Source organism: Vombatus ursinus, unplaced genomic scaffold, assembly GCF_900497805.2.
Source record: "Vombatus ursinus unplaced genomic scaffold, bare-nosed wombat genome assembly UNPS02014781.1, whole genome shotgun sequence".
NCBI lineage: Eukaryota > Metazoa > Chordata > Mammalia > Diprotodontia > Vombatidae > Vombatus > Vombatus ursinus.
The window spans coordinates 35,000,942-35,028,328 of NW_020954559.1; the positions used below are offsets into that span (position 1 = coordinate 35,000,942).

The 27,387-nt window shown below is 37.4% G+C and overlaps 1 protein-coding gene across 2 annotated transcripts in view; it reads right to left on the minus strand.

The window, feature by feature from the left end:
* The window catches only part of LOC114046270 (probable cysteine--tRNA ligase, mitochondrial), a 61,258-nt gene extending 36,350 nt beyond the window's left edge, over positions 1-24,908 (minus strand). Inside the window, exons 1-7 of one of the 2 annotated variants that reach the window (XM_027866557.1) lie at positions 24,649-24,908; positions 23,698-23,748; positions 15,057-15,174; positions 9,425-9,496; positions 9,164-9,269; positions 5,235-5,318; positions 1,845-1,974 (exon numbers count right to left, since the gene is read on the minus strand). In XM_027866557.1, coding sequence (XP_027722358.1) covers positions 1,845-1,974; positions 5,235-5,318; positions 9,164-9,269; positions 9,425-9,496; positions 15,057-15,174; positions 23,698-23,748; positions 24,649-24,908 — 821 coding nt within the window. Of the gene's footprint in view, positions 1-1,844; positions 1,975-5,234; positions 5,319-9,163; positions 9,270-9,424; positions 9,497-15,056; positions 15,175-23,697; positions 23,749-24,648 lie in introns of those variants that run through there. The other variant, XM_027866558.1, reaches the window with a different exon arrangement.
* Between the last annotated feature and the right edge of the window lie 2,479 nt (positions 24,909-27,387).

The window sequence follows — 27,387 nt, forward strand, 5'->3', positions numbered from 1 at the left end:
AATGTCAATCCTGAAAAAATGTAAAGGTCTATGGTCATTTCAGCCAGAAATGTGATCTTCTAAAGAAGTGAGGAGACTTCAATTAAAAGCTAATTATGATACGAGTAATTCAATACAAAGCCAACAGTAGGAGTGTGCAACCCTAAACGGTATCCTAATGCAGTGGCAATCTTTAGAAGGAAATGTACTTTTAAAGAATTCTTAAATTTTTATCATTATCAGCTGGATTCTTTACAATCACTTATCAGTGCATCCCTCATACGTCCCCCTGAAGTAGTATAACTCAGTATAAACCCACACATCAATTAAACAGCAAAGTTAAAAGTAAAAACCTGGGTCTCCTTACTCCTCCAGTTTAATCAACCACACTAGGAAGTCAGCTCACATGCACAAGGAATGGTGATTGTGTCACCAAGAATATATTTCAAAAGGCCAATGAACACTTCACTGACCTAAAACTCTTTCTATTCTTTAGAACTGACATGGTATTGGCCTCTCTTCTTCTGGAGTGTTACTAAGAAATATTTAAAAGATTTCCACCAATTATTTCACTGATGTGCCTGCTGTGTACCCATGACGGCTATTCAAATTAAATACATGCACACCTACTATAAAAAGGGGCAGCTCGGTGGCTCAGTAGATAGAGTGCTGCGCCTGGAGTCAGAAAGACTCCTCTTCCTGAGTTCAAATCTGGCCTCAGACATTCACTAGTTGTATGATCCTGGGCAAGTCATTTAACCCTGGTTATCTCAGTTTCCTCATCTATAAAATGAGCTGGAGAAGGAAATGGTTTGCAAACCACTCCAGTATCTGAGTCATGAAAAGTCAACAAAACAACAAATTACTGTAAAAGAGGAAGATCAGCCCATAAGCCTGAAGGGACAGCTGACTATAACAAAGAAATTTAGGTTTACTGTAATCTGATTTGCACCTCATTTCTACTGTGAACTGAGAATTTCTCGATTTTATTTATCAGAATCACTCCTAAGGCAATATTCATCCTCAGAATAAATTAATTCAGAATATTCAAAATTGCTGACAATTAATTCAGAGTTTGGTAAAATGAATGTTTTTACACATTAAACAGTTAACGGGTGTAAAATGTCACAAAGGCCAATATTAAATCATGATTATAAGCTCCATGACAGCAGCACGTCTAACACTGTGCCCTCTCTGTATATGGGAGGCATTTAAATGTTTGTTGAATTGAATTTAAATATTATGAGTTAGTTTTCTTTAAAAATGTAGAGCAATTTAATGTAGTGAGTTAAGGAATGTCTCCCATGTGAAAATAAATTAGAATTTAAGGAGGAGCATAAACTTGGGCTGAAGTGCACAGACTGGAGGCTAAATAACTGCCTGCTGACTGACAGACAACAGGGATGATTAAATATTGATTTCCCCAGGAATACAAACAAGGTGGGTATACCACAGAAATGTTCTGCTTTTTTCTAAAGTCTCATCATGTCTCTGATGGTCAGGATTGAGCTTCATCATAGACCCGTTCTAAGAAAACTTCTAAGATTATTGGCAAAAGGCAAGTAAATAAATAATGTTGTCTACAAGACAGAAACTAAGGCAAGACTGGAAATCACTTTTGTACAACCTGAAAACCAGAATCCTATATGGCAGTTGTTTCTACTACCAACTGAGATTTAAAAAAAAAAATTATTATAGCTGAACATATTCAAACAGTATTTTTAATTCACCCACAAACTATTAAAGCTTTTCCTGGTCTACATCTGCTCACATCAACACCCTCTGCTGACCAAACTGTGTACTGTTTGTTTTCCATTCGCCAAGATTTAAAAAGTATATAAAGCAAGTTAGCCAAGAAAACTGACCTTGAGATTGTAGAACATTCAATGTGCCAGCCAGGCCTTCCATTTCCCCAAGGAGAGGCCCAAAAAATTTCCTGAGGTTTAGCTGCCTTCCATAGAGCAAAATCACTGGCATGTCGCTTATCAGAATCATCTGCAACAACAAATAATTTAATAGAAAAAAAAATTTTAACTAACATACTACGCAAGTGAGGCCACTAGAAACACACTCAAAAAAATTCTGCTGTCTTACAAACGACCACGCATTTTTCTTTTCACTGATTTCTCCCTACCTACAAAGATAACAGATAGAAAGGTTGCTAAGTACACCAAAGCACTTGACAGACACTGACAGTTGGTCCAGTTTTAGTAAAATGATTAAATGAATGTGAACTGATAAAATGTAAAGAGCCTACTGAATTGGACATTACCTCAATCATCCTTGAAATATATCTTTGAGAATGTAATCCTTAGTTATGACTATAAAAGAAATTTTCTGTTCTGAATTACAACAATAAAGCCTGTCAAGCCAAGTCAATGAATTGAGTGCCTACTACATGCTAGGCACTGTGCTAAGCACCTGAGCAGTGTGTCTGTATCATGCTAAGCATGATACAGACACACTACTTTTAGAGATTTTTATTGCCATATGAATGTTGTAAGTCTGAATATTAAAAGATAAAGTGATCCTTCCTTTCTACAAAATCTAGTTAAGAGTTTGAAAGATATCTTGGAAATTATCTACTCCAATCCCTTTCTTTTTATAACTGAGACAACTAAAGGTTAGAGACAGTAAGTAACTGATGCAATAGTTACACAGCTTGTGTCTAGCATTTAGTACAATGCTTCGTAAGCGCACAATAAAGGCAGGCAGACTGACTGGCAGTCTTCAATTAAAACAAAGATTTCTCAACTCTCAGGCCAGCTGCCTCTGGGAAGAAAACACTGGAGAATTTGCATAAATGGCACAAACATTTGTAGTATTACAGATTTTTTTTTAATTTTAGCAAAGTTTACTGACAATATTTGCCAACTTAAAGTTCTATATTCATTGAATTTTTGAGCACCTACTGTCAACAAATAAGGACCATATACCACAATAAAGGAAATGAGGGAAGAGTTGATAACATAAAAGTTATTTTGAAATAATTTTCCTAAAATAATTAATTTTTGTCTTTTTAATTTCAGAGGGTTGCTATAAGAAAAACCCTTTTTAAAGTCTTAAATATATAGCTATGAACTAATGATACGAATCAGAAAGACTATAAAGTATTGGAAGATATTTCTGCACTGAATGTTCTTTAAAAGAATCATCTTAGGGCAGCTTTACATATATTATAGTCAACCAATGCAGTCAATGCTTTAAAAAGTTTTGAAACTTTCTGAAGATAGTTTCGGGAAAAAAAAAAATGAAAAACAAGTTATCCCAAATATCCTCACTAGCAGGAAATATCCATCTCCTCTTCTTTGAGAAGAGATTTGATTTCTCAGAAATAACCCAAAGTCATCTGAAACCAAGTCAGATGAGTCAAATGGAAAATCAACCTGGGTTCTTAGTCAAAAACTATTTCAAAAGTACAATGTACTGTGGGGCACAATCTTGGTGACAAAACCACAATTTGGATCCCACACAGTGATACTCCAAATCCTCCAAAACTTCCACATAAGCTTAATTAACTAGCCTAATGAGGGAAACTTTACAAAAAGAGTTCCAGTAATTTCAAAGAAACAGACAGTCTCTTCCCTGGTGATTGTGGTGTTTGATTCTGGGTCATATTGGAAATATTATGTTTCATTACCATTTACTATTTCCTTAAAAACAAGTTATTTTTTATAGTTTTCTTTGAAAGACAGTAATTATTCATTCTTTGCCTTAGGTATTTGACATATATTTGTTAAATAAATTACTAAGCCACTCAAAATACATAGCACAATCTCCTCAAATTTTTTTTTCTCATTTTTTTTTGGTGAGGCAAACAGGGTTAAGTGACTTGCCCAGGGTCACACAGCTAGTAAGTGTCAAGTGTTTGGTCTGAGGCTGAATTTGAACTCAGGTCCTCCTGACTTCAGGGCTGGTGCTCTATCCACTGCGCCACCTAGCTGCCCCTTTTTTCCCCTCGTTTTTTAATTCTCTTTTTAGAACAAATATTTATCTTGGTTTCGATGATGGTCTAAACACAAGACAAGCCTCAGACTTTCACTATTTTCAGAGGTCCTGTGGATCACTAGAGAACCACTTCATGCAACCATTTCATAACATATAACTGCTCTACCTTCTTTAAATTCTTTGTGCCAGTCAAAAGCTTTTTCTTAACATTAGTTCATTCCCCCATCTCCCTTAACATATCATTTGCAGATTTAACTTCAAACAAGATTTTATATTAACTTCTTCAAAATAACGGTCACTCATTTTCATGTTGGTACAAAATGAGACATACTTCCATTCACCAAAGCTGCTAACAAAGGACTGGCCAACTTCCAAAGCAGTGACTGCTCTAAGTTGAAATGTTTCGTAATATCTGCTTAAGATCACACCTTTTCCAATGTTATAAGTCACACAAGAAAATCAGTTTCATTGTTCATACCTCATTCAGACCAATGGTCTTTTAAGGTTTCTCTGGTAAAGCTTGAGTGACATATTGGAGAAATGGAAAATAATAACTAGCAATGTAATGTGGTATTTTAATCATATCCCTATTAGTAAAAGAGTTGAAAACAAATTTTAAAAACCCGACCTCATTTCTTACATTTCTTACATAGATTTCATTCCTGAGAACCAACTGAGCAATGCTACTACTGATAAAATCCTGGTTTAATCAAATAGTTTAGAAGGCAAGGTTTATGAAGACCTGGATATGATGGCACACTTCTTTTCAGTTTATATACAAACTTGATTATCTCTTCATTTCCCAATCTGATGCTGTTAATATTTACTGACTACTCACAGAGGGCATAACATTGGACTAACACATGGACCAAGTACTAGAAATAGAATACAACAGGATAACAACATACATAAACATTATAGCACTGAAATGGAAAATATAACAAGATAATCAAACTTAAAGTTGGAAAATTATGAAGGATGAATTTGGTCCCAAAGAAGAAATATTAGAAGACACCTCTGCTTGCTACTTGCAGAAGTCCGAGTCCATGTGGAACACTACATATCAAATCAATTTTTTCAATGTTTGATCAGTTTTACTAATTCTTTTCCTCTCCTTCCTTTTTCTCTCTTTTTATAAAAAAAAGTCTTTGTTATAAGGGATATCTCTGTGGAAGTAGAGGGGAAGGGACATGAAGAAATCTAGGTAATGTTAAAAAAGAAAAAGATACCAATAAAAAAACTACTTTTAAAAAACACAACATGCCAATTTCATCTTAAGCCCTTAGGAGAAAATTCAATCAACCTACCTGATTCCACCCCTTCTTCTGGGACAACACCAATTAATTTCCCATATTTGTCTCCTCTAGACTTAAGGTCAAAGTAAACATTACCTTAAAAAAAAAAATCATTATTAAAATCAGTGGTTTATTTCCCAGGCTGAAAGACCAACAGCTGTGTTAACATGATATCAAACCAAGTTATTAAAGTTTAATGACATTTAAATTTATTTTTGTTAGTCTGTGGATCATAAACAGGAGTTTAAAAAGTACTTTTCAAACTATACATTTGTACAAAATCGGAATACAGATAAAGTACTGTGTTTAATTGGCACAAATTCTTTATAATAAAGTTTTGGGGAGATTTTTTTAAAAAGATAAACTATAAGGCAAGCTAATTTCACTAATCTTGGACATTCCTGGTTCATGGGAAATCAGTAAACGAAATTGTTTCCCTAACCCTAATCTATATGAAGGCATTTTAGGTGTCTTACTTATAAGGTTCTGTCTCTACGCTGAATAACATTTGTCTATATTTTTACACGGACACATACACCACATTTTTCAAATGAGATTAAGAGACAGATTCAGAAATTTCACTGCAGAACTAGTTGTAAGCACTATCCTACTTCTGATGACAAAACTGTAATGAAACAGAGCTAAAAAGCAAAAGGCTCAGAACTAAGGAGACCTTATCAAGACAGTAAAAATACTATAAAATACTAATTTATGAAGTCTCCCTAGCTGTTTAAGCTGCTGTTTATGCTAAGGATGATGTTCCTCCCTGAAAGTAGGTAGGATTAGCAACTAAGTAGCACAGAAATAAGCCATTTTAATTAAAATCAGAAATTTAGAGCTGAAGGAAGCCTTAGAGATCACTTAGTTCAATCTCTTTCATTTTACAGATGAAGAAACTGAGGCCTCAAGTGTGAGGGACTGTCTGATGTTGGCTACTGCCAGGTGGGCGTTGTGGCAAGACTGGGGTAAGATCTGGGTATTTGGAAGTCGAGGCAGGGGCTGTGGTAGGCGGAGTTGTGGTGAACTGGGATGGGCTGGATACGGAGAAGCCCTGAGGCAGTGGGCGGTGCTATGTGAGATAAGCTGGGTGCAAGGAAGTAGCCAGAGCATGTGCTCCTGAGGCAAGGGGCGGTGCTACGTGGGAGTGGGACGGCAGAGGACTGAGTTCCCTTTGCTTAGTCCCCTCCCTATATGCAACGTCAACCCCATACGCCTCCTTCCTGTGACCTTCCTGACTTCCTGGGTCCCTTTGTGTAGCACTGACCCCAGACGCCTCCTCCCGGTACCTGGGCCTGACTTCCTAGGTCACGTACTCTGTCTATGCACTAATCCCAGACGCCTCCTTCCTGTATCCGGTCCTGGCCTCCTGCGTCACTCCCTCTCCCTTTGCACTAAACTCAGACAGCCCCTTCCGGTATCTGACCCTACAATCATTGGCTAGTAGGCGGGCTGAGGAGGAGGGGCTAAGTAGGTACTTAAGGAACGAGCGTGGTTAGATCATGCGCTCTCTTTGCTCCTGCTCTGTTGCTCTGGCCTTTCTGCTTGGCCTTGCTGTGATGGCCTCTGAATAAAGCTCGGGTGTTGGCAGCCTCCTGATGGGTTCGTCTCTGTGTGTGTGTGTGTGTATCCGGGTAGGCTCCGAAGACTGGTAAGTAGTATGACTCTGGCAGCCTGCTCCTTATAGGAGGAGAGTGTACGGCGCGGCTGGCACAAAGTCGGCGCGGCCGGTACACTCAAGAGATTCAAAGACTTGCTTAAGGTCACAGATAAGCAACGAATGGCAAAGTCGGGACCTCAAATCTAGGACTTGGTCTACTACTTCATGTTGCTTACCCCTCAAAAGACAGATGAATTTGATTCAACTTTTATATGACTATTTTCTTGTTCCCTCCATCTTAGATCATGGCAGTCTTCCAACTCTTCAAATTTATTATCTTTAGATTATAGCTAGTAATATAATTAGACCTCATATGTGAACTAATTGTGAGAGGAGAGAACAAATCTCAATAATAGAATTTTTTTAAAAAAGAAATGAAGGGGGCAGCTAGGTGGCACAGTGGATAGAGCACCGGCCCTGAAGTCAGGAGGACCTGAGTTCAAATTCGGCCTCAGACCCAACACCTGACATGTACTAGCTGTGTGACCTTGGGCAAGTCACTTAACCCCAATTGCCTCACTATAAATAAATAAATGAATGAATGAATGAATAAATAAATAAGAAATGAAGCTTTAATAGGAAATAACCCTAAAAGCATATACAATATTCCAACTAGGCTAACAATTTGCCTAGTAGAGAGGTGTTTATAAGGGAAGACAGAAAGGGTAGGGGCTTTAAGACTAAAAAAAATTATTAGCATATCATTTGATTGTACATAAAAGGATATTTTTCATGCATGAGGATACGTATACATAATGTTTTCTTAAATATCTCCCTTTCCAATTTTGTTTAAACTATTAATTTGCTAAGTAATTTCCCCCCACACACAGACACATAGCTTATAAGACCCTAAGAAATCACCAAAAAGTCCAAATTAATATAAATTCCACTATTTTCTGATTTCGGGATAGGGTCTAGACCTGTGATTTCACTGGTACAAGAAATTCCCAGATGGGGCTGCTAGGTGGCACAGTGGATAGAGATCTGGTCTTGGAGTCAGGAGGACTTGAGTTCAAATCTGGCCTCAGACACTTGACGTGTACTAGCTGTGTGACCCTGGGCAAGTCACTTAACCCTAATTGCCTCACCAAAAAAAGAAAAAAAAAGAAATTCCCTGATAAGGAAACACCACTAATCTAAATTAGTACCTTCTCTGCAAATTAGAGTATTAAGAGAGTAACCTGCTCAGCCAAGGTCTCGCTGCCAGTATGTACCAGAACCAGGTCCTGGGGAAAATAAAAAACATGGTCCAGGAACTCCGGGAGTTTACAATTTGTACCTGGGATACTAGATGATTAAAATCATGACCATCCACAATGAACTGTGGATTACATGTTATCGACTCAATATTCACCAACAGAAAAGTTTATTGTACGCTACTGCTGGTCAGGAAAAGGTTAATGGAGATGGTATGGGCTGACACAAGCCTTAAAGGAAATACAAGATTTAAACTGTCAGAGAAGAGGGCAAGGGAGACACTTCATCCTTGCTGATCAAAATGAAATACCATAGTTACTAGCCCCCTTTCCTGGGAAACCAGGAAGAGCATTAGAAACCCTCTGAACTTTTGACCAGGCTTAGTCACTCTGGACAATCATCAAATTTATATGATTATGTAAATTAATTTTAAAAACAAATTTCATTTAAAGGGCAGAAATCTACTTGTATTAGAATGGAACATAATTACTTTAGAATTGACCAAAATGTTTTTTAAGTGAGAATTATATCAAAAAGTCCAGCAAAATATTTTATGTAATCTCTGTTGATACTGGTAACTGTTACTGGGAAATAGTCCATAGGTAGGTAGGTAGGTAGGTAGGTAGGTAGGTAGGTAGGTAGGCAGGTAGGCAGGTAGGCAGGCAGGCAGGCAGGTAGGCAGGCAGGCAGGCAGGCAGGCAGGCAGGCAGGCAGGCAGGCAGACAGACAGACAGACAAGACAGGTGCCACTATAGGTAGAGCAGAGGACTTGGAACCCAAAAGACTGAAGTTCAAGACTGTCTCAGACCAACTGTGTGACCAAAGAAAAGTCACTTACTCTATCTGCCTTCCTTTATAATAATGGGGATAATAATAATACATACCTCCCAGGGTTGTCGTGAGGATAAAATGAGATATTTGTAAACACTTTGCAAACCTTAAAGTGCTATATGAATGCTAGCTAATTCTATCATTAACAATAATAATAAATGATATTAATAATATATTGTCAGGTTTCTCAAAATCCTACCAAATGTACTGTGGTCATACACAAATTACAACTAGATATTAATCACATAAATCTTACCTTTCATAGTTGAATAAGCATGCCCCTTAGAAATTATTCCTTCAATAAATGAAATTATATGAGGAATATTGTCAGTTACTCTCATATACACTGTAGGTGGAAGAACCTAAAGTAAAGGAGAAAAGGGCTGGGTTTAAGGACTACTCGTGAAAACATGTTAGTCATTTACAATATGATGGTATTTTGCTTATTAAAGAGAACCCAAGAATACAAAATGGGGGAAAAAACACATAGCCAGTTTTTAATGAATTGTGACAGTACCTTCAATGTAGCCATATCTAGTTTAAAATCTTCCTCATAAAGACGGGCCAAAGCTGAGGGCGAGATGTCCATCTACAAAAGAGAAGCTTATAATTAATAGGAGGCTACGGAGAGTAAGTAGTCAACTATATGCCAATAAAAAGAGAAAAGGCAAGCTAAGGCTACTTTTGAAATACAAAGAAGAAACTGGGCCAAATGGTTCCATTGTTCCTGACCATTTTTTTTAAAGAGCCCTTCAATCTATTGAGTACATTTTACTTTAAATCATTTAACTCTATTAAACATTAAAGGCCTAACATGTGCAAGAGCCACATGTGTACCAAGCACTTGGGGGTCATAAAGGTTTAACTGATTTGGTTTTCTGGTTAGAAGGAAAAGTGACAGATTTAAGCAAATAATAGTCTTATTTTACACCATAAAAATGTTTATTTTGCTCTATTCTCAAAAAGGCAAACTATCAAACTACTTCTCTGCACCAATTTTTTACAATTGGGAATGCTTAAATTTCTAAACTCTTAGACAGCAAAAGAAAATAACCTAAAATATGGCAATAGGAGTGGGGAGAGGAAAAGAGATCCATAAAAAGAACTATTGGGGCCTATAAATACGCAAACTTATATAGCTACCTAAAAGGGTATTAATTTACAATTTTACAAGAATCATTCATACTTTTAAAATGAGAAAAAAAATCAATTTAACTATCCATCAAAGAAACGAGATAAATGAAACTTGAATGAAAACCCTAACCAGAAATCATTCATCCAGGCTTCCTGCTAGCATTTCATACATGATTATTAGAATTCCAAAGGCACTATGTATATGCAAGCAGTTTCACAAATATTTTATTTAGCACTTCTCACAACAGCCAAAACCAAATAAACATTTACTTAAACATTCAAAAGGTAAAACAGCAGGGAAAATGGAAATGAAAAGGTCAATTGATTTGCTGAAGGTTATTCAACAAGTTGATCATTGTCTAGAGGTGGAAATATTAATAATGATGATGATGATGATGATGCCCAAGGTGTCCAAAACATTCAAATTAAGATGGAAAAGGTCTCCAAGTGGTCACTTTAAAAGTTTCAAATATTATTTTTAACTACTAATCACAAAAACAAAGTTAGGTTAAAATGATTATAAAACAGCCTGCAGAGTACTGTTTTCCACAGGAAAAAGATCCCATTCTTATCTGTGTATGTATTATTTGAAGTTCCATGCTGTCTTTTCCTTCCTACCCCTTCCTTCTAGGATGCTTTCCACTGTCATCAATTTATAAAGGTGCAGGGAATGAAAAGTGAAGCTTTAGGTTAACCTGAGAATCACAGAATTTTAGAGTTAGAAGAGATTTCATCAGCCATCTAATCTAACCTATCATACATAAGACTCATCCCAACATACTCAACAGGCCAGCTTCTGCTTGAAGATGAACACGGAAGAGGAATCAGCCCCCTCTCAGAGCAGCCCATTCTACTTTTGGACGGCTCTCAATGTCAGAACAATTTTCCTGACCTCAAGCCTAAACAGGCCTTTTCGCAGCTTTCACCCATTGCTCCTAGTTCTACCGTCCAGGGCCAAATTGAACAAGTCTAATCCCTCTCCTTCGAATGCTTGAGGACCACTGTCAGGTCTTCCTGAGTCTTCTTCTCCAAGTAAAGCATGCTCAGGTGCTCCAACAACCCTCATATGACATAAAATTCAAGGTTTTTCATGATCCTTGTCTCTCTCCTTTGAAAATTCTCCAGTTTATAAACACCTTTCTTAAACTGTGGTATCCAGAACCTAATGTAATACTTTAGGTAAGTTCTAACAAGGGCAGAGTACGGTGGGAATATAATCTCCTCATTCCTGGAAGTTATATTCCTTGCTCTTAATGCAGCCCAAGACTGGACTAGTTTTTCTGACAGCCACATCTAACTTGGGTCTCATAATGAACTTTAGTCACTAAAACCTCCAGATCTTATTCACAACTACTGTCTAATTATGTTTCCAATCGTATACTTGACGGTTCTTCCTGAAGTGCAAGACTTTACATTTACTGCTGTTAAATTTTATCTTATTAGATTCAGCCCAATGATCAAGCCTATCAGATCTTTTTGGATGCTGACTTTATCACCCAGCACATAAGTGATTCCTCTCAGCTTTGTGTTATCTGCAAATGTGATGAATATACCCAGCTACATCTTTGTCACGGACAAGAATGTTAAACAGCAGAGGGCCAAGCACAGAGCCCTTGGGATACTCCACAGGAAATCTCCTGCCACCACTGAACCATTAATAATTTACTCTGAATCTGGTCATACAACTGTTTCTTAGTCTGACTGGTAATATCACCTAATCCAGTGGTGCCAAACTCAAATAGAATCAGATCCCTACAGGCAACATATTAACTTACAAAACCACAAATTAATGTTATATATGTTGTACTCTATTTTTATTTATTTTGCTAAAACATTTCCCAATTACATTTTAATCTGGTTCAGCCTAAGGAGTCTGATACCTCTGTCCTTGATGATGCGAGAATGCATCTCTCCTACTATAACTTAGAAAAGCTTTAAATCATGTGCTAACATTTTATTTTTCCACATAACTTCCTATAACAATAACACGTTATTTGAGATAGTCATATTCCAGTTCCCCTTTATTTATGAAGACAAATTAAAGAATCAACTATATGACACTAATTTCTGCCAATGAAGAAATAACTAAATGATAACAGACAAAGGACTCCAGTATTTAGGAGTTTCTAATTGTTCACAGATGTTGCACCTCAATCCCTATAGCCATAGCTTCAAGGTACTTGTAAATATTGGTATCTGATTAGAACAAAAGATAATTGCCTTGAACCATGAGAAGATATTTTTCACTTTTTAAAAAGTTAAATGTTAATATGCTAAGGAACCAAGTTTCTTAATTTCTATCTCAAACTCGTTTAATAAATCCTTCTGCTTTGCTTTTTGTCTGACAAACCCCAAATTGTGCCAAAAATTAAATGTCAAGAGTAATTCAGATAAGTGTAATATCATAATTTAAAATATTTTTAAAACAAATCTCGAAGCAGATGGCATGCAAGATTTTGCCACCATTAGAAAATAAGGCAGTAAGACAAAGGAATAGCCTTTTTGAGAAATACTAAAAAATGGAATATCATTACCACTGGCATATAGATACATATTTATCATCAAAAATGTAACACTTCTTTAGGAGCAAAATTAAACCAGGCCATGACTCCTCATAGGGTGAAATAACACGACATGATAACAGCACTTTGAATTAAGAGTTAGGAGATCCAAATTCAAATCCCAGCTCTTGACACAAAGCATATGACTGTAAGCAAGTTACTTAGTTGCTCCAAGCCTCAGTTTTCTCATCTGTGAAATGGAATAATATTCATATTACCAGCCTCACACTGTTGCTATGAGCAAAGCATTCAAAAGCCTTAAAGCACTATGTAAATATGTTATAATAAGGCTCAATATAGTGAATGGTGCCACAAAAATTTACAGGTATGGAAATATTTTAAATTCTTCGGATTACAGGTTTTTAATTAATTCTGCAGAAGTTCCCTGATTGTAAGCCTTTATTAAACATATATGTAAACATATAAAAACATGGTGGTAGGCTGGTTGTCCTTCATCTTCCAACAGGACCAAAATGACATCACTATGTTGGGGGTTAAGGTACAGGGTGTCTGACGGTGGCTGATCAGACCAACAGGAGCTCAGGTGATGTCTTTTGACTCTCACACAAAGTAGATTTTATGAGGCAGAGTTGCTAAAGTCATCGGATTCATTCTCTCTTCAGAGTCACTGAAGTCTGTGGTAAGATAAAAGTCAGGATGACTGGCAATGGCTCAGGGTGCAGTGGGCAATCTTGGTGTCTTCCAGTGTCTAAAGAGCTCCACAGCACCGGCTTCACCTGCCTTCAAGGCCAATGGAATAAACTGTTCTCACCCACCCAGTCCACCTGGGGAAGTCTTCACATGCTTGGGGAAGACACCCTTCCAACTCACCAATGGGTTTGAGACCCTCAACCTGGTTTAGCCCATCTGCCAAAATGGTTTACTGAAGTATGGCTGCTGTGCATGCTTCAGCTTTTTGGGGCCACAGGTGAGAGTTAAGTGTATCAGATGGACACCAAAGGTGGATGAGCAGCCGTGAAAAGCACTTAGCAGCCCTCATACCAGAGATACTAGTGTTCCTTGAGCACTATAAAAACATGTACCTGTACATGTACACATGTACACACACACACACACACACACACACACACACACACACCTCCTGAACTAGTCTTTTACTTGTGACTTGTTGCTATCCCAAACTAGTCTCTAAGGCATCATTCCTTAAACATACTCTACATCTAAAAATAATTTTTTTTCTAAACTGAAATCACCTTCTTTTCCAAACTCCCTTTCCTAATACATCCTTGTCTCCGTCAGCAGCATCTGATAGACTAGGTTCAAACCCATAATAATAAAGCTTAATTTCTCTTTCCTTTGCCCTCTATACCCCACCAGCAAATCCTGTCTATTCTTCTTTCTCAATGTCTCTTCCTTTCAGACCCTTGTCTGAGTCATCAACTTATAGATTCCTGCAACAGTTTTCTAGATATACTCTATGCTTTACCCACCTCCACCCCCCACCTTCAGTCAATTATGAAGTAGAGATCATACAGAAATAGGTTTCCAGGAGAACCTTTTTGGGAAGAAACAAACAAGAACATTTTTATCAGTTACTCTCCTGATTAAAAATGTACAACGGCTCCCCATCACCTACTACTAACTAAAATCTAAACTCTTCAAGTCTGAAATTCAAGGTCCTCTTATAATCAACTTGTCATTTCAACCTTTTTCAACCTTTTCATTCCTAAGCGAATCTCTTTCCATCCAGACAAATTTCTCTGCCATACCTTTTAACTTACAGGAAACTGAGAAGCAAACAGATTTCTTGATTTACCTAAAGTCATAATGTTAGACACCATTAGAAATAGGATTTAAATCCAGGCACTCCAATTCACAATCTAGGGCTCTTTCCCCTATAACATACTGCTTCCTTACAGACTAAGAGAGATTTATTTTGAATATCTAACTGCAGAGTATTTTTTACCTAGAAACTCTCAACTACTAATCACATAATCTCCTCATCCTTCTTCCCTTCACTGACATATACAATATACAGAAATGCCCACTAAAAATTAAACAAAGAATATAAGAGATGTTAAGGTTTTTCTGAGATTTTTAAAAAATTAATAAGCAATGATATAAAATGAGTAATATCCATGTCCTTAATCAATAACTAACAAAACAGTTTTTAAAAGCCACTGAAAGTGTGACAAGCATAATAAACAAATTACTCATTTGGGGGGCAAAATTCAAGCTTTTATAGCACCAAAGAATATATCATAGCTAACTTATTAATAGTCCTAAGAACATAAAAGAATTAAAGCATTTTACTGCCCAATAATCAAGCTTCTTCTGACATGATCAAAAAATGAGTACAAGACTCTGATTGGTTTATTTAAATTATAAGGACTAGTCCACCTGGGAATAAATTAAGTATTTTTAAATCTCTAAGTATAAATATATGAGAGGTTGTAATACTCAGCCATCAAATTAGCATTATTTCATATTTACCTCAGTTGCTCTTCTGATTATTTTATCATCTACATCTGTAATCCCCATCACCATGACAATGTTGTATCCAAAAACCTTGGTTAAGATTCTTCTAATTATATCAAACCGAACATATGAACTGAAAAGAGAAAATAAGATTTTAATTCCTCTTTTTTATATAGAAAATAATTTACTAAAGTAATTACTATTAAATTACTCTTTAAAATAATTTATATGTCTTCTGTTTAAAAGGCTTCAAGACGTTTACTCATTAAACAAATACCTATGGAGTGCCCACTATGTGCTGAAGAAACATGCTAGACATGTTATGTGAAAATCAAGATAAAATAAATAGTCCCTGCCCTCATGGAGTTTACAATATAGTAATAGGAGTGGGAAGATAAGTACACAAAAAGCTATATAATAGAAGGTAGAATTGAAAGGGGATGAAAGAGACCAAAAAAAAAAAAAAAAGGTTCTAGGAGTTCAAAAGGAAAGGAGAGATTCCTTCTTGACTAGGCCTAAGGCTAAATTTGTAAAACTTAGTTTGTAAAACAAAAAGACTGTTCCTGAATCATTCTACTCTCAAGTCTACATTACAATAAACCTCTAAAGATACTCTCTGAATTACAGTACACTTCTTCCGGCTTTTGTTTTTGGAGTTTAAGCTTGTTTACACCTAAACTTTAAGATGAAATTCTCTTTAAATACTATTATTAAATATCTACGGAGTTTGAAAGCTTCAGTATCCTTTTCCATAGCCTACATGCAATATGTCCAGTTTCACATCACTGCTATGCAGAGAGAAAAAAGAAAAATAAATACAATTGCTTTTCAATTAAAGCTATGTAGTACAAACTTTTAAAAAAAAATTTATACTAATGGGGAACTAAATGCCATTTCTTTGAACTATACTTCATAGTATATATTGTGTATACTTTTAAGGGTGGGAAAAAAAATCTAGTTAAGAAATCATCTAAAAGCTCTTCGGTCTGATTTCCCATTAATGCAATTATTTTAGTCTGTAGATACTAAACAATTAGATCAAGCTCTGTTAGCACTATATACTTTTAGGCCAGAAGGTACACAAACTTTCTCAACCTCAAACTGTTAAGACAAATCTTGATGAAAAGGGTCAAAAGAATACTGAGATACCGCGAACACTTCTTACAAAATAAATATTTAAGCCTAAGTAAATGTGGATTGACTATGCATATATTTATGTAAAGACAAAATATATTTTGCCTATACATGTAGTATATAAGGTGACAAGTACACAAAAATCTGCATAATAAAATATACATACGTGTACTGTGTGTATGCATATTTAAAACACCCACTCCATACACTTTTTAAAATAACTATGGCTAGCATTTGTACAGAACTTTAAAGTTCTCAGGTGCTTTATAAATATTAACTCATTTTATCATTACAACAAACCCACTATTTATATCCTCATTTTACAGATGAAGAAACTGAGGTATATAAGTTAAGTGACTTGTCCAGGGTTACACAACTAAATGTTTGATGCCACATTTGAACTCAGGTCTTTCTGACTTCAAGTCCAGAATGCTAAATACTGTGTAACATGGTTGAAGATATCTTGCAAAATTAAATGGAAAGAAAAGTAATAAAAATGTCAATTTGTTAAAAGAAACAAGTAGCTATTTGTTTTTCATTCAGTTGGCATTTATTAAGCACTGACTTTGCATGGAGGAAGATAAAGATAACTAAAACACAAACTCTATGGAGAATAAGGTGATAAGTAGTATAAGCTATCTAGCTTACACTTCTTAACACCTGATATGCAATTACATTTAGGAAGAAGCACAAACACAGCCATTTCTCTCCTGAATATACATATAAGTCTGTATGGCAATAGTTTAATTAATGCCACTTAAACTGGGGAAAGAATAATAAACTAATAATTTGTACTGATAAAAAAAATCTAATTTTGCCTCATTTCCTAAATCACCTCAACCTTTCAACCAAAGAATTCCCTATAAAACTTGACAAGCAGTTTAGCAGAAATTTCACATTTTAGCATCTCACATCAGATACCACAATTCACTTCAAATGGACAGTCAACCTAAATATAAATGGTTACATCATAAACAAATTAGAGGGGTACAGAAGGAGATACCTTTCACAACTCTGAGTGAGAGTGTGGGGTGGGAGAGGAATTATTAACCAAACCAAAGAAAGTCATAAAAGATAAAAATAGGCAATTTTGATAATATATTACCAAAAAACTTTTGCACAAAATCAATACACCAGATAACTAGAAAGTACAAATTAGAAAAATGTTTTCAAATACCACTGATAAAAAACTAATAATTTATGTTTACAAGGAATTGACACAAATATGAGTAATTCTCCAATAGACAAGAATTAAAAGATATGACTGGTTTCTGAATGAATTACAAGCTAGCAAAAACCATATGAAAAATGTTACACATCATTAATAACTAGGTGAACACAAAATTAAACACCTATGAAGTTCCACTGCACCCTCAAAATGGCAAAGATGATAAAAGATGAAATAATTAATGTGTTGGAAAGACAAATAGGAAGAAGATATTAGCAGAGCTATGATTTGGTCCCACTGTTCCAGAAAACAATTTGAAGCTGTGAGAAAACTCAAAACTGTTCACATCTTTCAACCTACTGATTCCACTCCTGGGATAATATACCTTATGAAAAACAAAAAGATTCCATATACACCAAAATATTCATAAAAACACTTTGGTAGCAAAAAACTGGAAACAACATGATGGACGAGCACTTTAGCTAAACAAATCCAATGTAGTAGAATACTACCACACTCCAAAAACATAATAAGTGTGGAATTCAGAGAAACATGGAAAAACCGATGTGAACTAAAGCACAATGAAATAATTAGAACCAGAAAAACAATATACAAGATGACTAAAATAATGACCAAAAATACTAAAAAAAGCTAGATCAATAGAGCTTAGTTTCAGAGAAGAGATAATGGAACACACCTCCTTATCTCAGTACAGAGGTAGGTGACTAGAGATGCAGAATGTTGTATATGCTATCAGACCAAGTAGCTGTGCTGACTGGAAGGATTAAGGGTAAAGGGGGAAGAGAAGCAGGAAGAGGAGAAGAGATTACATAAAGAAATGACTAAGGGGTAAAAAGTCATCAACAAAATTATTCTCTAAAAAACAAACTAGTCAAGCTACAGATGAAGAGCTGGCCAAACAGCATCTAAACCTATGTATACAAAAACCTAGCGATCTAGTACCATCTGGGATAGCATTTCCTTTATCACCTACAATATCCTTTTCTGAAGCACAGGGGGCGTAGACTCTAATATGCCCTACCTTTACCTCATGGAAGCCTTCAAAGAGAAATTAAAGCCTCTCTCCATAAATGGCAACTATTCACATTTCTATAGGGCCTTAAGGTTTACAAAGCACTTTCCTCACAATCCAGAGAAGTAGGTAATATAGGAATAAGAATCAGACTCATCCTTACAAAGAGTATTCAAAAAATAAAACCTATCCCTCTTCTCTGCAAAATATCACTGGGAAACAAATAAACATGTCAAACAACTATCCAAAGATCTGCTTTTTAGAAGACACAGACCACAGGAACATAACTGGCTAGACACCCCAAGGATGCTTCCAATCTTCTGGCATCCTGATTATTTTATCCTACCCCCAATTTCCTTCAAAGTATTTAAATCACTGTTCTATACATCTGAGATAATCCTATATGGTTTATAATTAAGCCACATTCATAGTTCTGCCAAATAATAATCCAATCACCCAAGAAAGGATGAAGAAAGAATCTCGTTATCAGTTACTATGTCCTTCCCTTATTTTTTGACCAAAAAAATCTGGGTGCTAGATTTTTCTTTTTTTAAAGAATTACAGTATAGCAACTCAACCAAAGGAGAACTACGGCCTTGGGAATAATGTTCAGTGCTTTCAATGACCCCCAACTCTCTCCCTGAAATAGAGGCCCATCTTTTTTAACAACAATATTCTTTTAGTGATGATCTATGGCTTTAAGTCATAAAATACCACAGTATTTAAAGAACTAAGCTGAGGCAACAGGGTCAAAACAAACAACTTTTAAAGACTTACAAACTCTGATCAAAGCAAGTGCCAACCACAATTCCAAAAGACCATTGATAAAAATGTTGTTCACCTCCTTTTCAGACTAAATATGAAAAATGAGAAAACCATTTAAAAACATGGTCAGTGTAGGAATTTATTTCTATAGTCTTGCACATATTTGTTACAAGGGTTTTATTTTTCTTTTTTTCAATGGGGATGGTGGGAATTGGGAGAGAAAAAAGCTTGTTAATTTTTTTTTAATGAAACTTCATTAAAAAAAAAAAGAATTAAGTTGAGGGTTACCCAAAGAGCAATGGGAAGAGGAAGGGAAAATGAAAGGAATAAACTTTACAAAAATTATCTCATTTGATTCTCACAAGAACCCTGTGAAGCAGGTGCTCTTATATGGTAAAGAGTAGTTAGGTGACTCGCCCAGGGTTAGTGTTTAAGGCTGCATTCGAAGGAGAGGTATGTGGCTGGAATAGGCAGAAACACTTAACTAATAAAGAAGTGTACATGCCAAACAGTGAAAAGGATGCCTTCAGAGAAATGTATTTTTGAGAAAGGGAGGTGTGCTGCTCATAAAGGAAGAACAAGGGATAATAGATAAGGCAGCCTGCAGGATAGATAGCCACATGATATCAACAGGTCTGGAGCGTAGCCTCCAGAATGCTGCATAAACCATCTATGTAGGATTTATTATAGGCTGCAAGAGGCATAAAGGGTAATAGCTCAAAGAGGAATGCAGGATAAAATGGGTTATTAACTGCTTTGTTGGAAGAAGTACCCACATCACTGTGTAATAATAACTTAATGCAAAGTACAGATGAAGACTAATATAGGCACCATGTAAGAAAAAAAGTGTCCCAACACTGAAAGCGATCTAAAACTGAAACGGATAGCTTGGGAAAGTAGTGGATTCCCCTTCACTGAAGATCTTCAAGTGACTTGTTAGGGATGCTGGAAAGGGAATTCCTCATTGTAAAGTAAACAAACGACTTCTAGTACCCCTTCCAAGAATGAGAGAAGCTATAAAAGCCTGTCTTTGTTAGAGAGGACTTCCAAAAAAGAAATCTATCTTCATTCAGAATGCTGCTAAATTGTGGTCTGCAGGGGGCAGTGCTGTTTTGGTAGAGTCTCCGGGCTCCCCTCCAACTTGCTACAGGTCAGTATGACAAATAATTCACCCAATTACGAAACCTTGCTTCACAAAGGAGGGGATACCTGAGCTGAGCTATGAAGGGAAGATGAAGAATCAAGGCTTTGGGGGCAGATCTAGGTTAGTTAGAACACAGAATATACATGAAGAGGAGTAACTTGACAAATCTAGAAAACGGGAGTTGCACCAAGATTGTGCCAGGTCTTAAATGCCAGACTAAACAGAGTATGTTTTTATTTTAGAAAAAATAGGGAATCCGTAAGGATTTGGGGGTAGAAGAGCCTATGACTTAGGAAGATTAATTAGGCAGTTGTGTGGAAGACTGATGGAGAAGAAAGTCTGGGAAGCTGCTACAGAAGTCGAGGTCAATCTCTCTTATCAACAGCTCTCGAAGTGTGGTCTTCACACCTCTGAGGGTTCCCAAGAGCTTTCTAAGGATCTGTGAGGTCAAGTGTATTTACATAATTCTAAGATGCTATTTGCTTATTAAGATATTCCTTCCTTTTTCAACTACATAGCTGCATGAGGTCATATTGTCTTTACATACTTCAACCAAAACAACACAACACAACAGATTGAATACAGCAGATATAAGAATCCAGCTGCCTTCAATGAGGCCAGACATTAAAAAGACTTGTAGAAATATATAAAACAATGTAATTCTCACTATATTTTTGTTTTATAAAGTAGTTATTTTTATATAAAAAGTTATTTATGTTAACATGTAGTGAGTTTATGGTTTTTTAAATGAAGTAATAAATATTTTTAAAATTTATCAGTTTTAACTTCTAGTATAGTAAATATTGATAAATATAACCCATGAAACCCACATTTGGGATCCCCAATAATTTTTAAAAGTGTAATAATGAGGTCTTGAAACCAAAAAGGTTATGAACCATTGCTCTATAGTGCTAGAGTTTTAGTTAAACCAGTAGACATTTAATAAATGCTGATTGACTAATTTGTGCCTTTAAATGATAATAGAAGTTGTAGTTACTATTCTAACCCAAGCTAATGAACACCATATTGAAGTGGGTTATCAGAAAACCAGGGTTCTAGGCCCATCACATGTATGACCTTTTATAATTCATTTACTATCCCTTGGCCTCCTTTTTCCCATCTGTAAAGTGAGGGGACTAGCTGACCTCTAAAGTTCTGTTCAGTTCTACAATTCTGTTATCTTCTGATACTCTCTGCTCAAAAATCTTCAATGGCTCTCGATTACCTGCAAGATGCAATACATATACCTTAGCCTGAGAATATTAAGGCCCTCCAAAATCCTCTATAAGAACACACTGTTATCAAACACACCTTCTATAGTTGCTAACATCTTCCTTCCCCAAACTACTGCTCCTCTACATTAACTGAATCTGGCTTACCCTTCAAGGTCCAGTTCCCAAGGCTTCAAGTTCCCAAACTTCTATGAAAATAACCCTGATCCAGGCCAGGTTATAACAGATTCCCCCTTTCCCCTAAATTTGTAAAGCAAGTATTGTCTCTACCACTCATCTGGTAATTTTATACTATAATATATAATTATTTCTTAAATGCATAGTCAGTCTTTTCAACCAGACTGTGAGCTCCCTGAGACCAGAAACTACATCTTATACTTCATACCAGACTTGTACACAGCTTTTGATACGTTTGCTTACTGACAGGATTCATTAAGTAAAGGAGGAAAGTCCATAGGAAACCAGCAAACTCTAAAATCAACTTTAAGGATAATGTAAAAAATGACCAGGATACTATCAGATTCTAGTTACCCCTCTTATTAAACAGGCAATTTATGTAGCTATCAGCATAAAACATCTAGTGAAATAGAATTCAACAAGTTAACATTTCAGTCATCTTGACATCTGACAATAATTTTTCACTTCAAACCAAACCATTCAATTAAACAAACCACCACCACCAAGTACAAAGACTACAGCTATAGGCATATTTTTAAAAATTCAGTTTTTTCCCTGAGTAATAACCCTTTAGAAGTTTGGGGAAAATCTACCTTCTCAGAATAGATACAAAGACTGACCACATAGTTGCACATTTTCTTTCTTCATATATTTCTCCCTGCAAAATTTTAAGTAATAAGTTTTTCTACAAACTGTTTTCCTCCTCCCTACCTATTCTGGAAGGCTTAGTAAAAGCAGATAAAAAGATGGTTAATTAAAAGCTAAAGGTAAATTTCAGAGTATCTAACAATTCATATGGCCCCTTCAACAGTTCTTAAAATGCCTTCAAGCCCTTGAAACTAGAGATTGTGATACTAGAAGTGGAAAGGAAATCAGCTGTCAAGGCTACCAAGAAGTCTCAGTTCCAAACATTTCACCTTTCTCCCTAGTCTTACTCCTTTTTTAATACCACAGTTCAAAATGGGGTGAGGGAATATAAGCAAAAAGGTGACTGACAAGTCAAAAGGAGACTTGACATCACCCAATAAAATCATCAGATTGTTAGCTCCTCAAGGGCAGGGATTATTTTGTGCCTTTGTTTCTAAAGCAACTGGCATAGTGCCTGGCACATAGCTGTTGTTATTCAGGCAATTAATAAATGTTTACTGACTAACGGAATGACTGAAATTAAATACCTCCGCCTTCTGTATTACAGAGAAACAAGACTTTTATTAGTTACAATATAGCACCTTATATTTCCATTATATTTCTTCAAAACTGAAAAGCCCTATTCCAAGAAGAAATCAGAGCATCTGATCAATCTAACAGTTGAATTTGAAAAAATTTAGGGGCTATAAATAACTAAATAACACTATTAAAAGGTTAATATTAGTACTGAAGTGATAGACTATGAGACAAGGCAAAGTTAAGGAAAAAAACATTTTTTCTCATCATAGGTAGCATACACCGGGCAAATAAAAATATTTTCAATGCCTATAACTTTTGGGAGTTTATTCTGGCCAATTTACTTGTAGGAAGCTGCCTAATTTTCATATAAAAAGGATTCAGAAATTTACAATTTTAATCACTCTTACAAAAGGTAAATACTTTTAGGACAGCTTCTTTACTACTACGGTTAGGATGTAAGACATATTAGGGATATGTCAAATTAATCAAAAAGGTGGGTTTTAAATAAATGAATACAGTAATATCTTCAGTTGTGCCAATTATTTAACATTTACCCAGCTGGCTGAAATTAAAGTAAATGCCAGAGTACTTAAACTGTCCATTTCTTCATAACATGTTTTCAAACCTCCAGAGACTGCAGGTTGAGATACAAGGGAAATCGAACATTTATACAATAACTTCATCATGTAAGGTGGTGATTCTGACCAGGGCAGATTAAAATTATTGTAAGAGAATGACAAATCTATTTGGTTTTTTTTTTAATGCCATTTCTTTTACAAGTAGAAATATTTTTAAATGCAAAACAAATGTAGAAAGACAAATGCATCACAACTCACCAAGCATGCCCAAGATGTGCATGATCATAAACAGTTGGTCCACAACTGTACCTGTGAACAAAGTTAAGATCCATCACTGACTGAAATGGCTTTCCAGTAACAGGGCACTATATTCATAATTATAAGATAGCTATTAATTTGACAATGCATTACCATTTTAAAACAAATTCTTAGACAGGGTCTGAGGATTTTTGAGCTGGGAGAGGAAGGATTCAGGGCCAAGTCCTTTCCTCCATCCCTCCCTTCTCACAGGTGAGGGAACTAAAACTGTGGACCTCTCCCAACCCCCACGAAGAAAAATAACTTGCATATATATAGCTAGCACAAGAGTTCTTAACCTGGGATACGTGAACTTTTGAAAATTTTGTTATCTATTTCATTGTAACTGGCTTCCTTTCTAACTTTACGTATTTTTATACTTTGAAATGTTCTAAGGAGTTCATTGGCTTCATCAGACTGCCAAAGGACCCATGATAAACAAACATAGTTGACCGTGGGCCAGCAGGTAGCAGACAGGATTTAAACCCCGACCTCAGATCACAAGACGGTGTATTAAGAGGAGGAAAAGACCTCAGAGGACTTTTAGTCCAACTCCCAAACTAAGGTACAGAGAGCTCAGGGCCTGTCCCACAGGTGAGCAGACGACAGAGATGCTCATACTCCAAACTCCCGCATTGTTTCTACAATACCATGCTGCTTCCGTTGACACTTGGCCTGGTTATTTCACATCGCAAATTAAAAATAAAACTGCGAATTCAATGTAACATAAAACAGATTTAATGGCACATAATGCGTCTCCTAACTGTCCAGATTTAGAAGAAATAAATGCGTTAAGTCTACTCCCCCGGGAAACTGTGGGTTCGCTCCTCCCCCACCACCTGTCCCTCCTCCCCGCCCCCCCCCCGCCCCCGGGGGTGACCCCAAATTCCGGTAACGAATCGCCAGCGCTACCAGGAGATCGCTTCCGGGCGGGGCAGGATTAAAGGGTCTTTCCTTTGGGTTAGACTGTTGTAGATCTGGATGCCCGTGTCGTGGCCCGGGGGCAGCCGCCACTCCTTCCCGCGGCCTACACACACGCAGCGGGCCCAGGGGAGCCAGCCCGCCGGCCGCCGGCAGACGAGAGTGGCGAGGACGGGCAGCGCCCGCCAATGGCCGGCGCCCCGCAGCCCCCACAGGGCCGGGCTCAGGAGCGGCCCGCGCCGCAGCGACATTAGCCCCCGCGTCCCGCGGGCCGGGGTGCAGGTGAGCAGAGCGCGGGAGAGTCGTGGAGGCTAGGCCGCTGCACCACCGCCGCACGCTCCGCTCGGCCGCCCCGATGAGGGGCCGGCCGGAAAGCCCACCTTCTCCTCCCTCGTCCCGCCCCCTGGGGCGGCCTTCCGACTCCTCCCCGCCCAAGGCCGAGCCCCAAGCAGAGCCCGAAGCGCCGCCCCGGCCGCAGAGCTGAGAGGCCTGAGCTGGAGCAGCCCCAGGCCCCCGGGCACTGGCCCTCCGCCCCGCGGGGCAAGTTCACGACCTCGTGCAGGGGGAAGGAGGCGGGGCTGAACACCAAGACGCCACGTGAGGGGGACGTGCGGCGCACGGAACAGCCTTTCCTCCAACTGTAGCTACAACTGCGGCGCCCCGGGAGCCGGGACAGGGTCGGGGGAAACCCCAGAAGCCTGCGCGGGCTCCGGAAAAGGGTGGGGCTTGAGGTGGCCCCGGAGCCTCCCTCTCCGTCTTCCTCCACCCTGTTCAGCCACGTCTACCCCTCCCCAAAGGAAGAGGCACGTTCTCCTAATAAGCGCATGTTGGTGCCCGGCCTGCGCGAGCGGACTCGCCAGGCCCTCGGGGAGCGCTCCGGTCTCGGGGAGGCTGCCCGCGGCCCCCGGCCCCTTAGCAAGAGCTGCGCCTGGGGTAACGGGCGAGCCCGCCAGCCCGCGGGGCGGTGGTCCGTCTGCTCCTTGGTTTTTCCGAGCCGGACGCGAAAAAGCCTCCTTTCCCCGGTGCAGGGCGGTCAACTGACTGCTGCCCCTCCGGAGGAGCCCCAACAATAGAAATGGTAACGGAGCGCCTGGAACCCTAGCACTGCGGCTTTTAGCACACATACACAAAACACACACTGCCTCCAGTGCCCCCACACAAATTAAATACCCAAGATACTATGTTAAGCTTGCACAAAAATTACTCGGTTCTCGCGCATGGGCGGTAGGAAATTTCCTTTTGGATTTATTTTAAGACGTTTTAAAATTTAACCCTCACCCTCCCACCTTCTGGGGGGAATCATTTTGAAATGTACATTAGACTAAGAGACTAGTAACTTTCAAAATCTCAAATTGTCAACAGCTTGGCAGCACAACCCTGCACGTGCCCTGCAGTTTTCCAGTCATCTCATCCCGATGTACGTGTGGTATAAGACAAGCAGTGTCTTTCCCAAAGAATCACTTTTCCTCACAACCATCAAAATAGAATGTCTCACGTCTTTTTGACTCTCCTCAGTCATACTTTTGAGTGATTACATCTAAAAAAAGAAAGTTTCTTTGTTGTTTTCTCATATTACTGTTCCAGAAATTAATGCTAAAGTATAACAACAGACATAAGGTATTTCCCCCAAATGCTTGTCAAAATAACAAAGCCAAGATCCCTGGGGTCACTGATTCCTATATTTCTCCAGAAAAAAAAAAAGAAAGACGTCACCAAAAGACATTTAGTGTCATGAGAAAACATTAAGTGCTCCAAGACTTAGAACGCTAAGTCACAATTTGAATTAGTAGCCCTGGGTAAATATTAACATTTGATTGTCTAATGCAAGACACTGTTATTCCTAATTCCATTTTACTATGATAATTCTTTCAGTATAGTACATGGGTATACATTTTGTATTCATATACAGTACTTGATTTTGCTACTTTATAATTTTCTCATTTCTAGTAAAGTATATTTTAAGTGCTATAGAATGTAAACTCTTTTTGGAAACTCGTCTTAGAATTTGGCAGTTCTCTGAAGACAGTAGGCACCCAGTAAATGTTTTTTGAATGTTTTCTGAATTAATCTTGCATAACTTTAATCAGTTCTGCAGGTGAAATGAAAAGACAGTAAAATCACAACTTAATAAGGGAAGCTCTGACCCAGATACACTTCAACAAAAAAGTTAACCATCTTTACTATCTGTGAATATTTGAAGCTTAATCAGAAATCTAGAGAACTTTCTTTGATTACAAATTCAGAAACACCAAGATTAAATTCCAGACATGGTAGATTCATATGGTTGGCATATTTGAATTGGCCAGAGAAGATAATAACTTTTTATCAAGGACAGATTTTACTGTCTTCCTGAAACTGGCTATGAAATCAGTGTACAGGCAGCAGTTGGGCCTTTTTCTAGAGCCTTTTGAAATCACCAGTGCTTCACAAACATTTCTTGGTGATGGCAAAACAGGTTGACTATTAAGGTAGTAAAGATATTTTCATATATAAATTGTTCATCATCTTGTTTTCAGTCAAAATTTTAGCAAATGCTAAAGCATAGAATAAAGACATTTTAAGGAATTTTAAACTTCGTATGAATTATTCTATTTTTTACGTTTGCATTTCATTTTCAAATTTTATGAAAACAAAAATTTTTACATATGTATGACATATTTTGCTTTAATTTAAAAGGTGTATTGGCAGCTTAATCTAGAGATATCATTTTTCCAAAAGTTTTAACGTTTT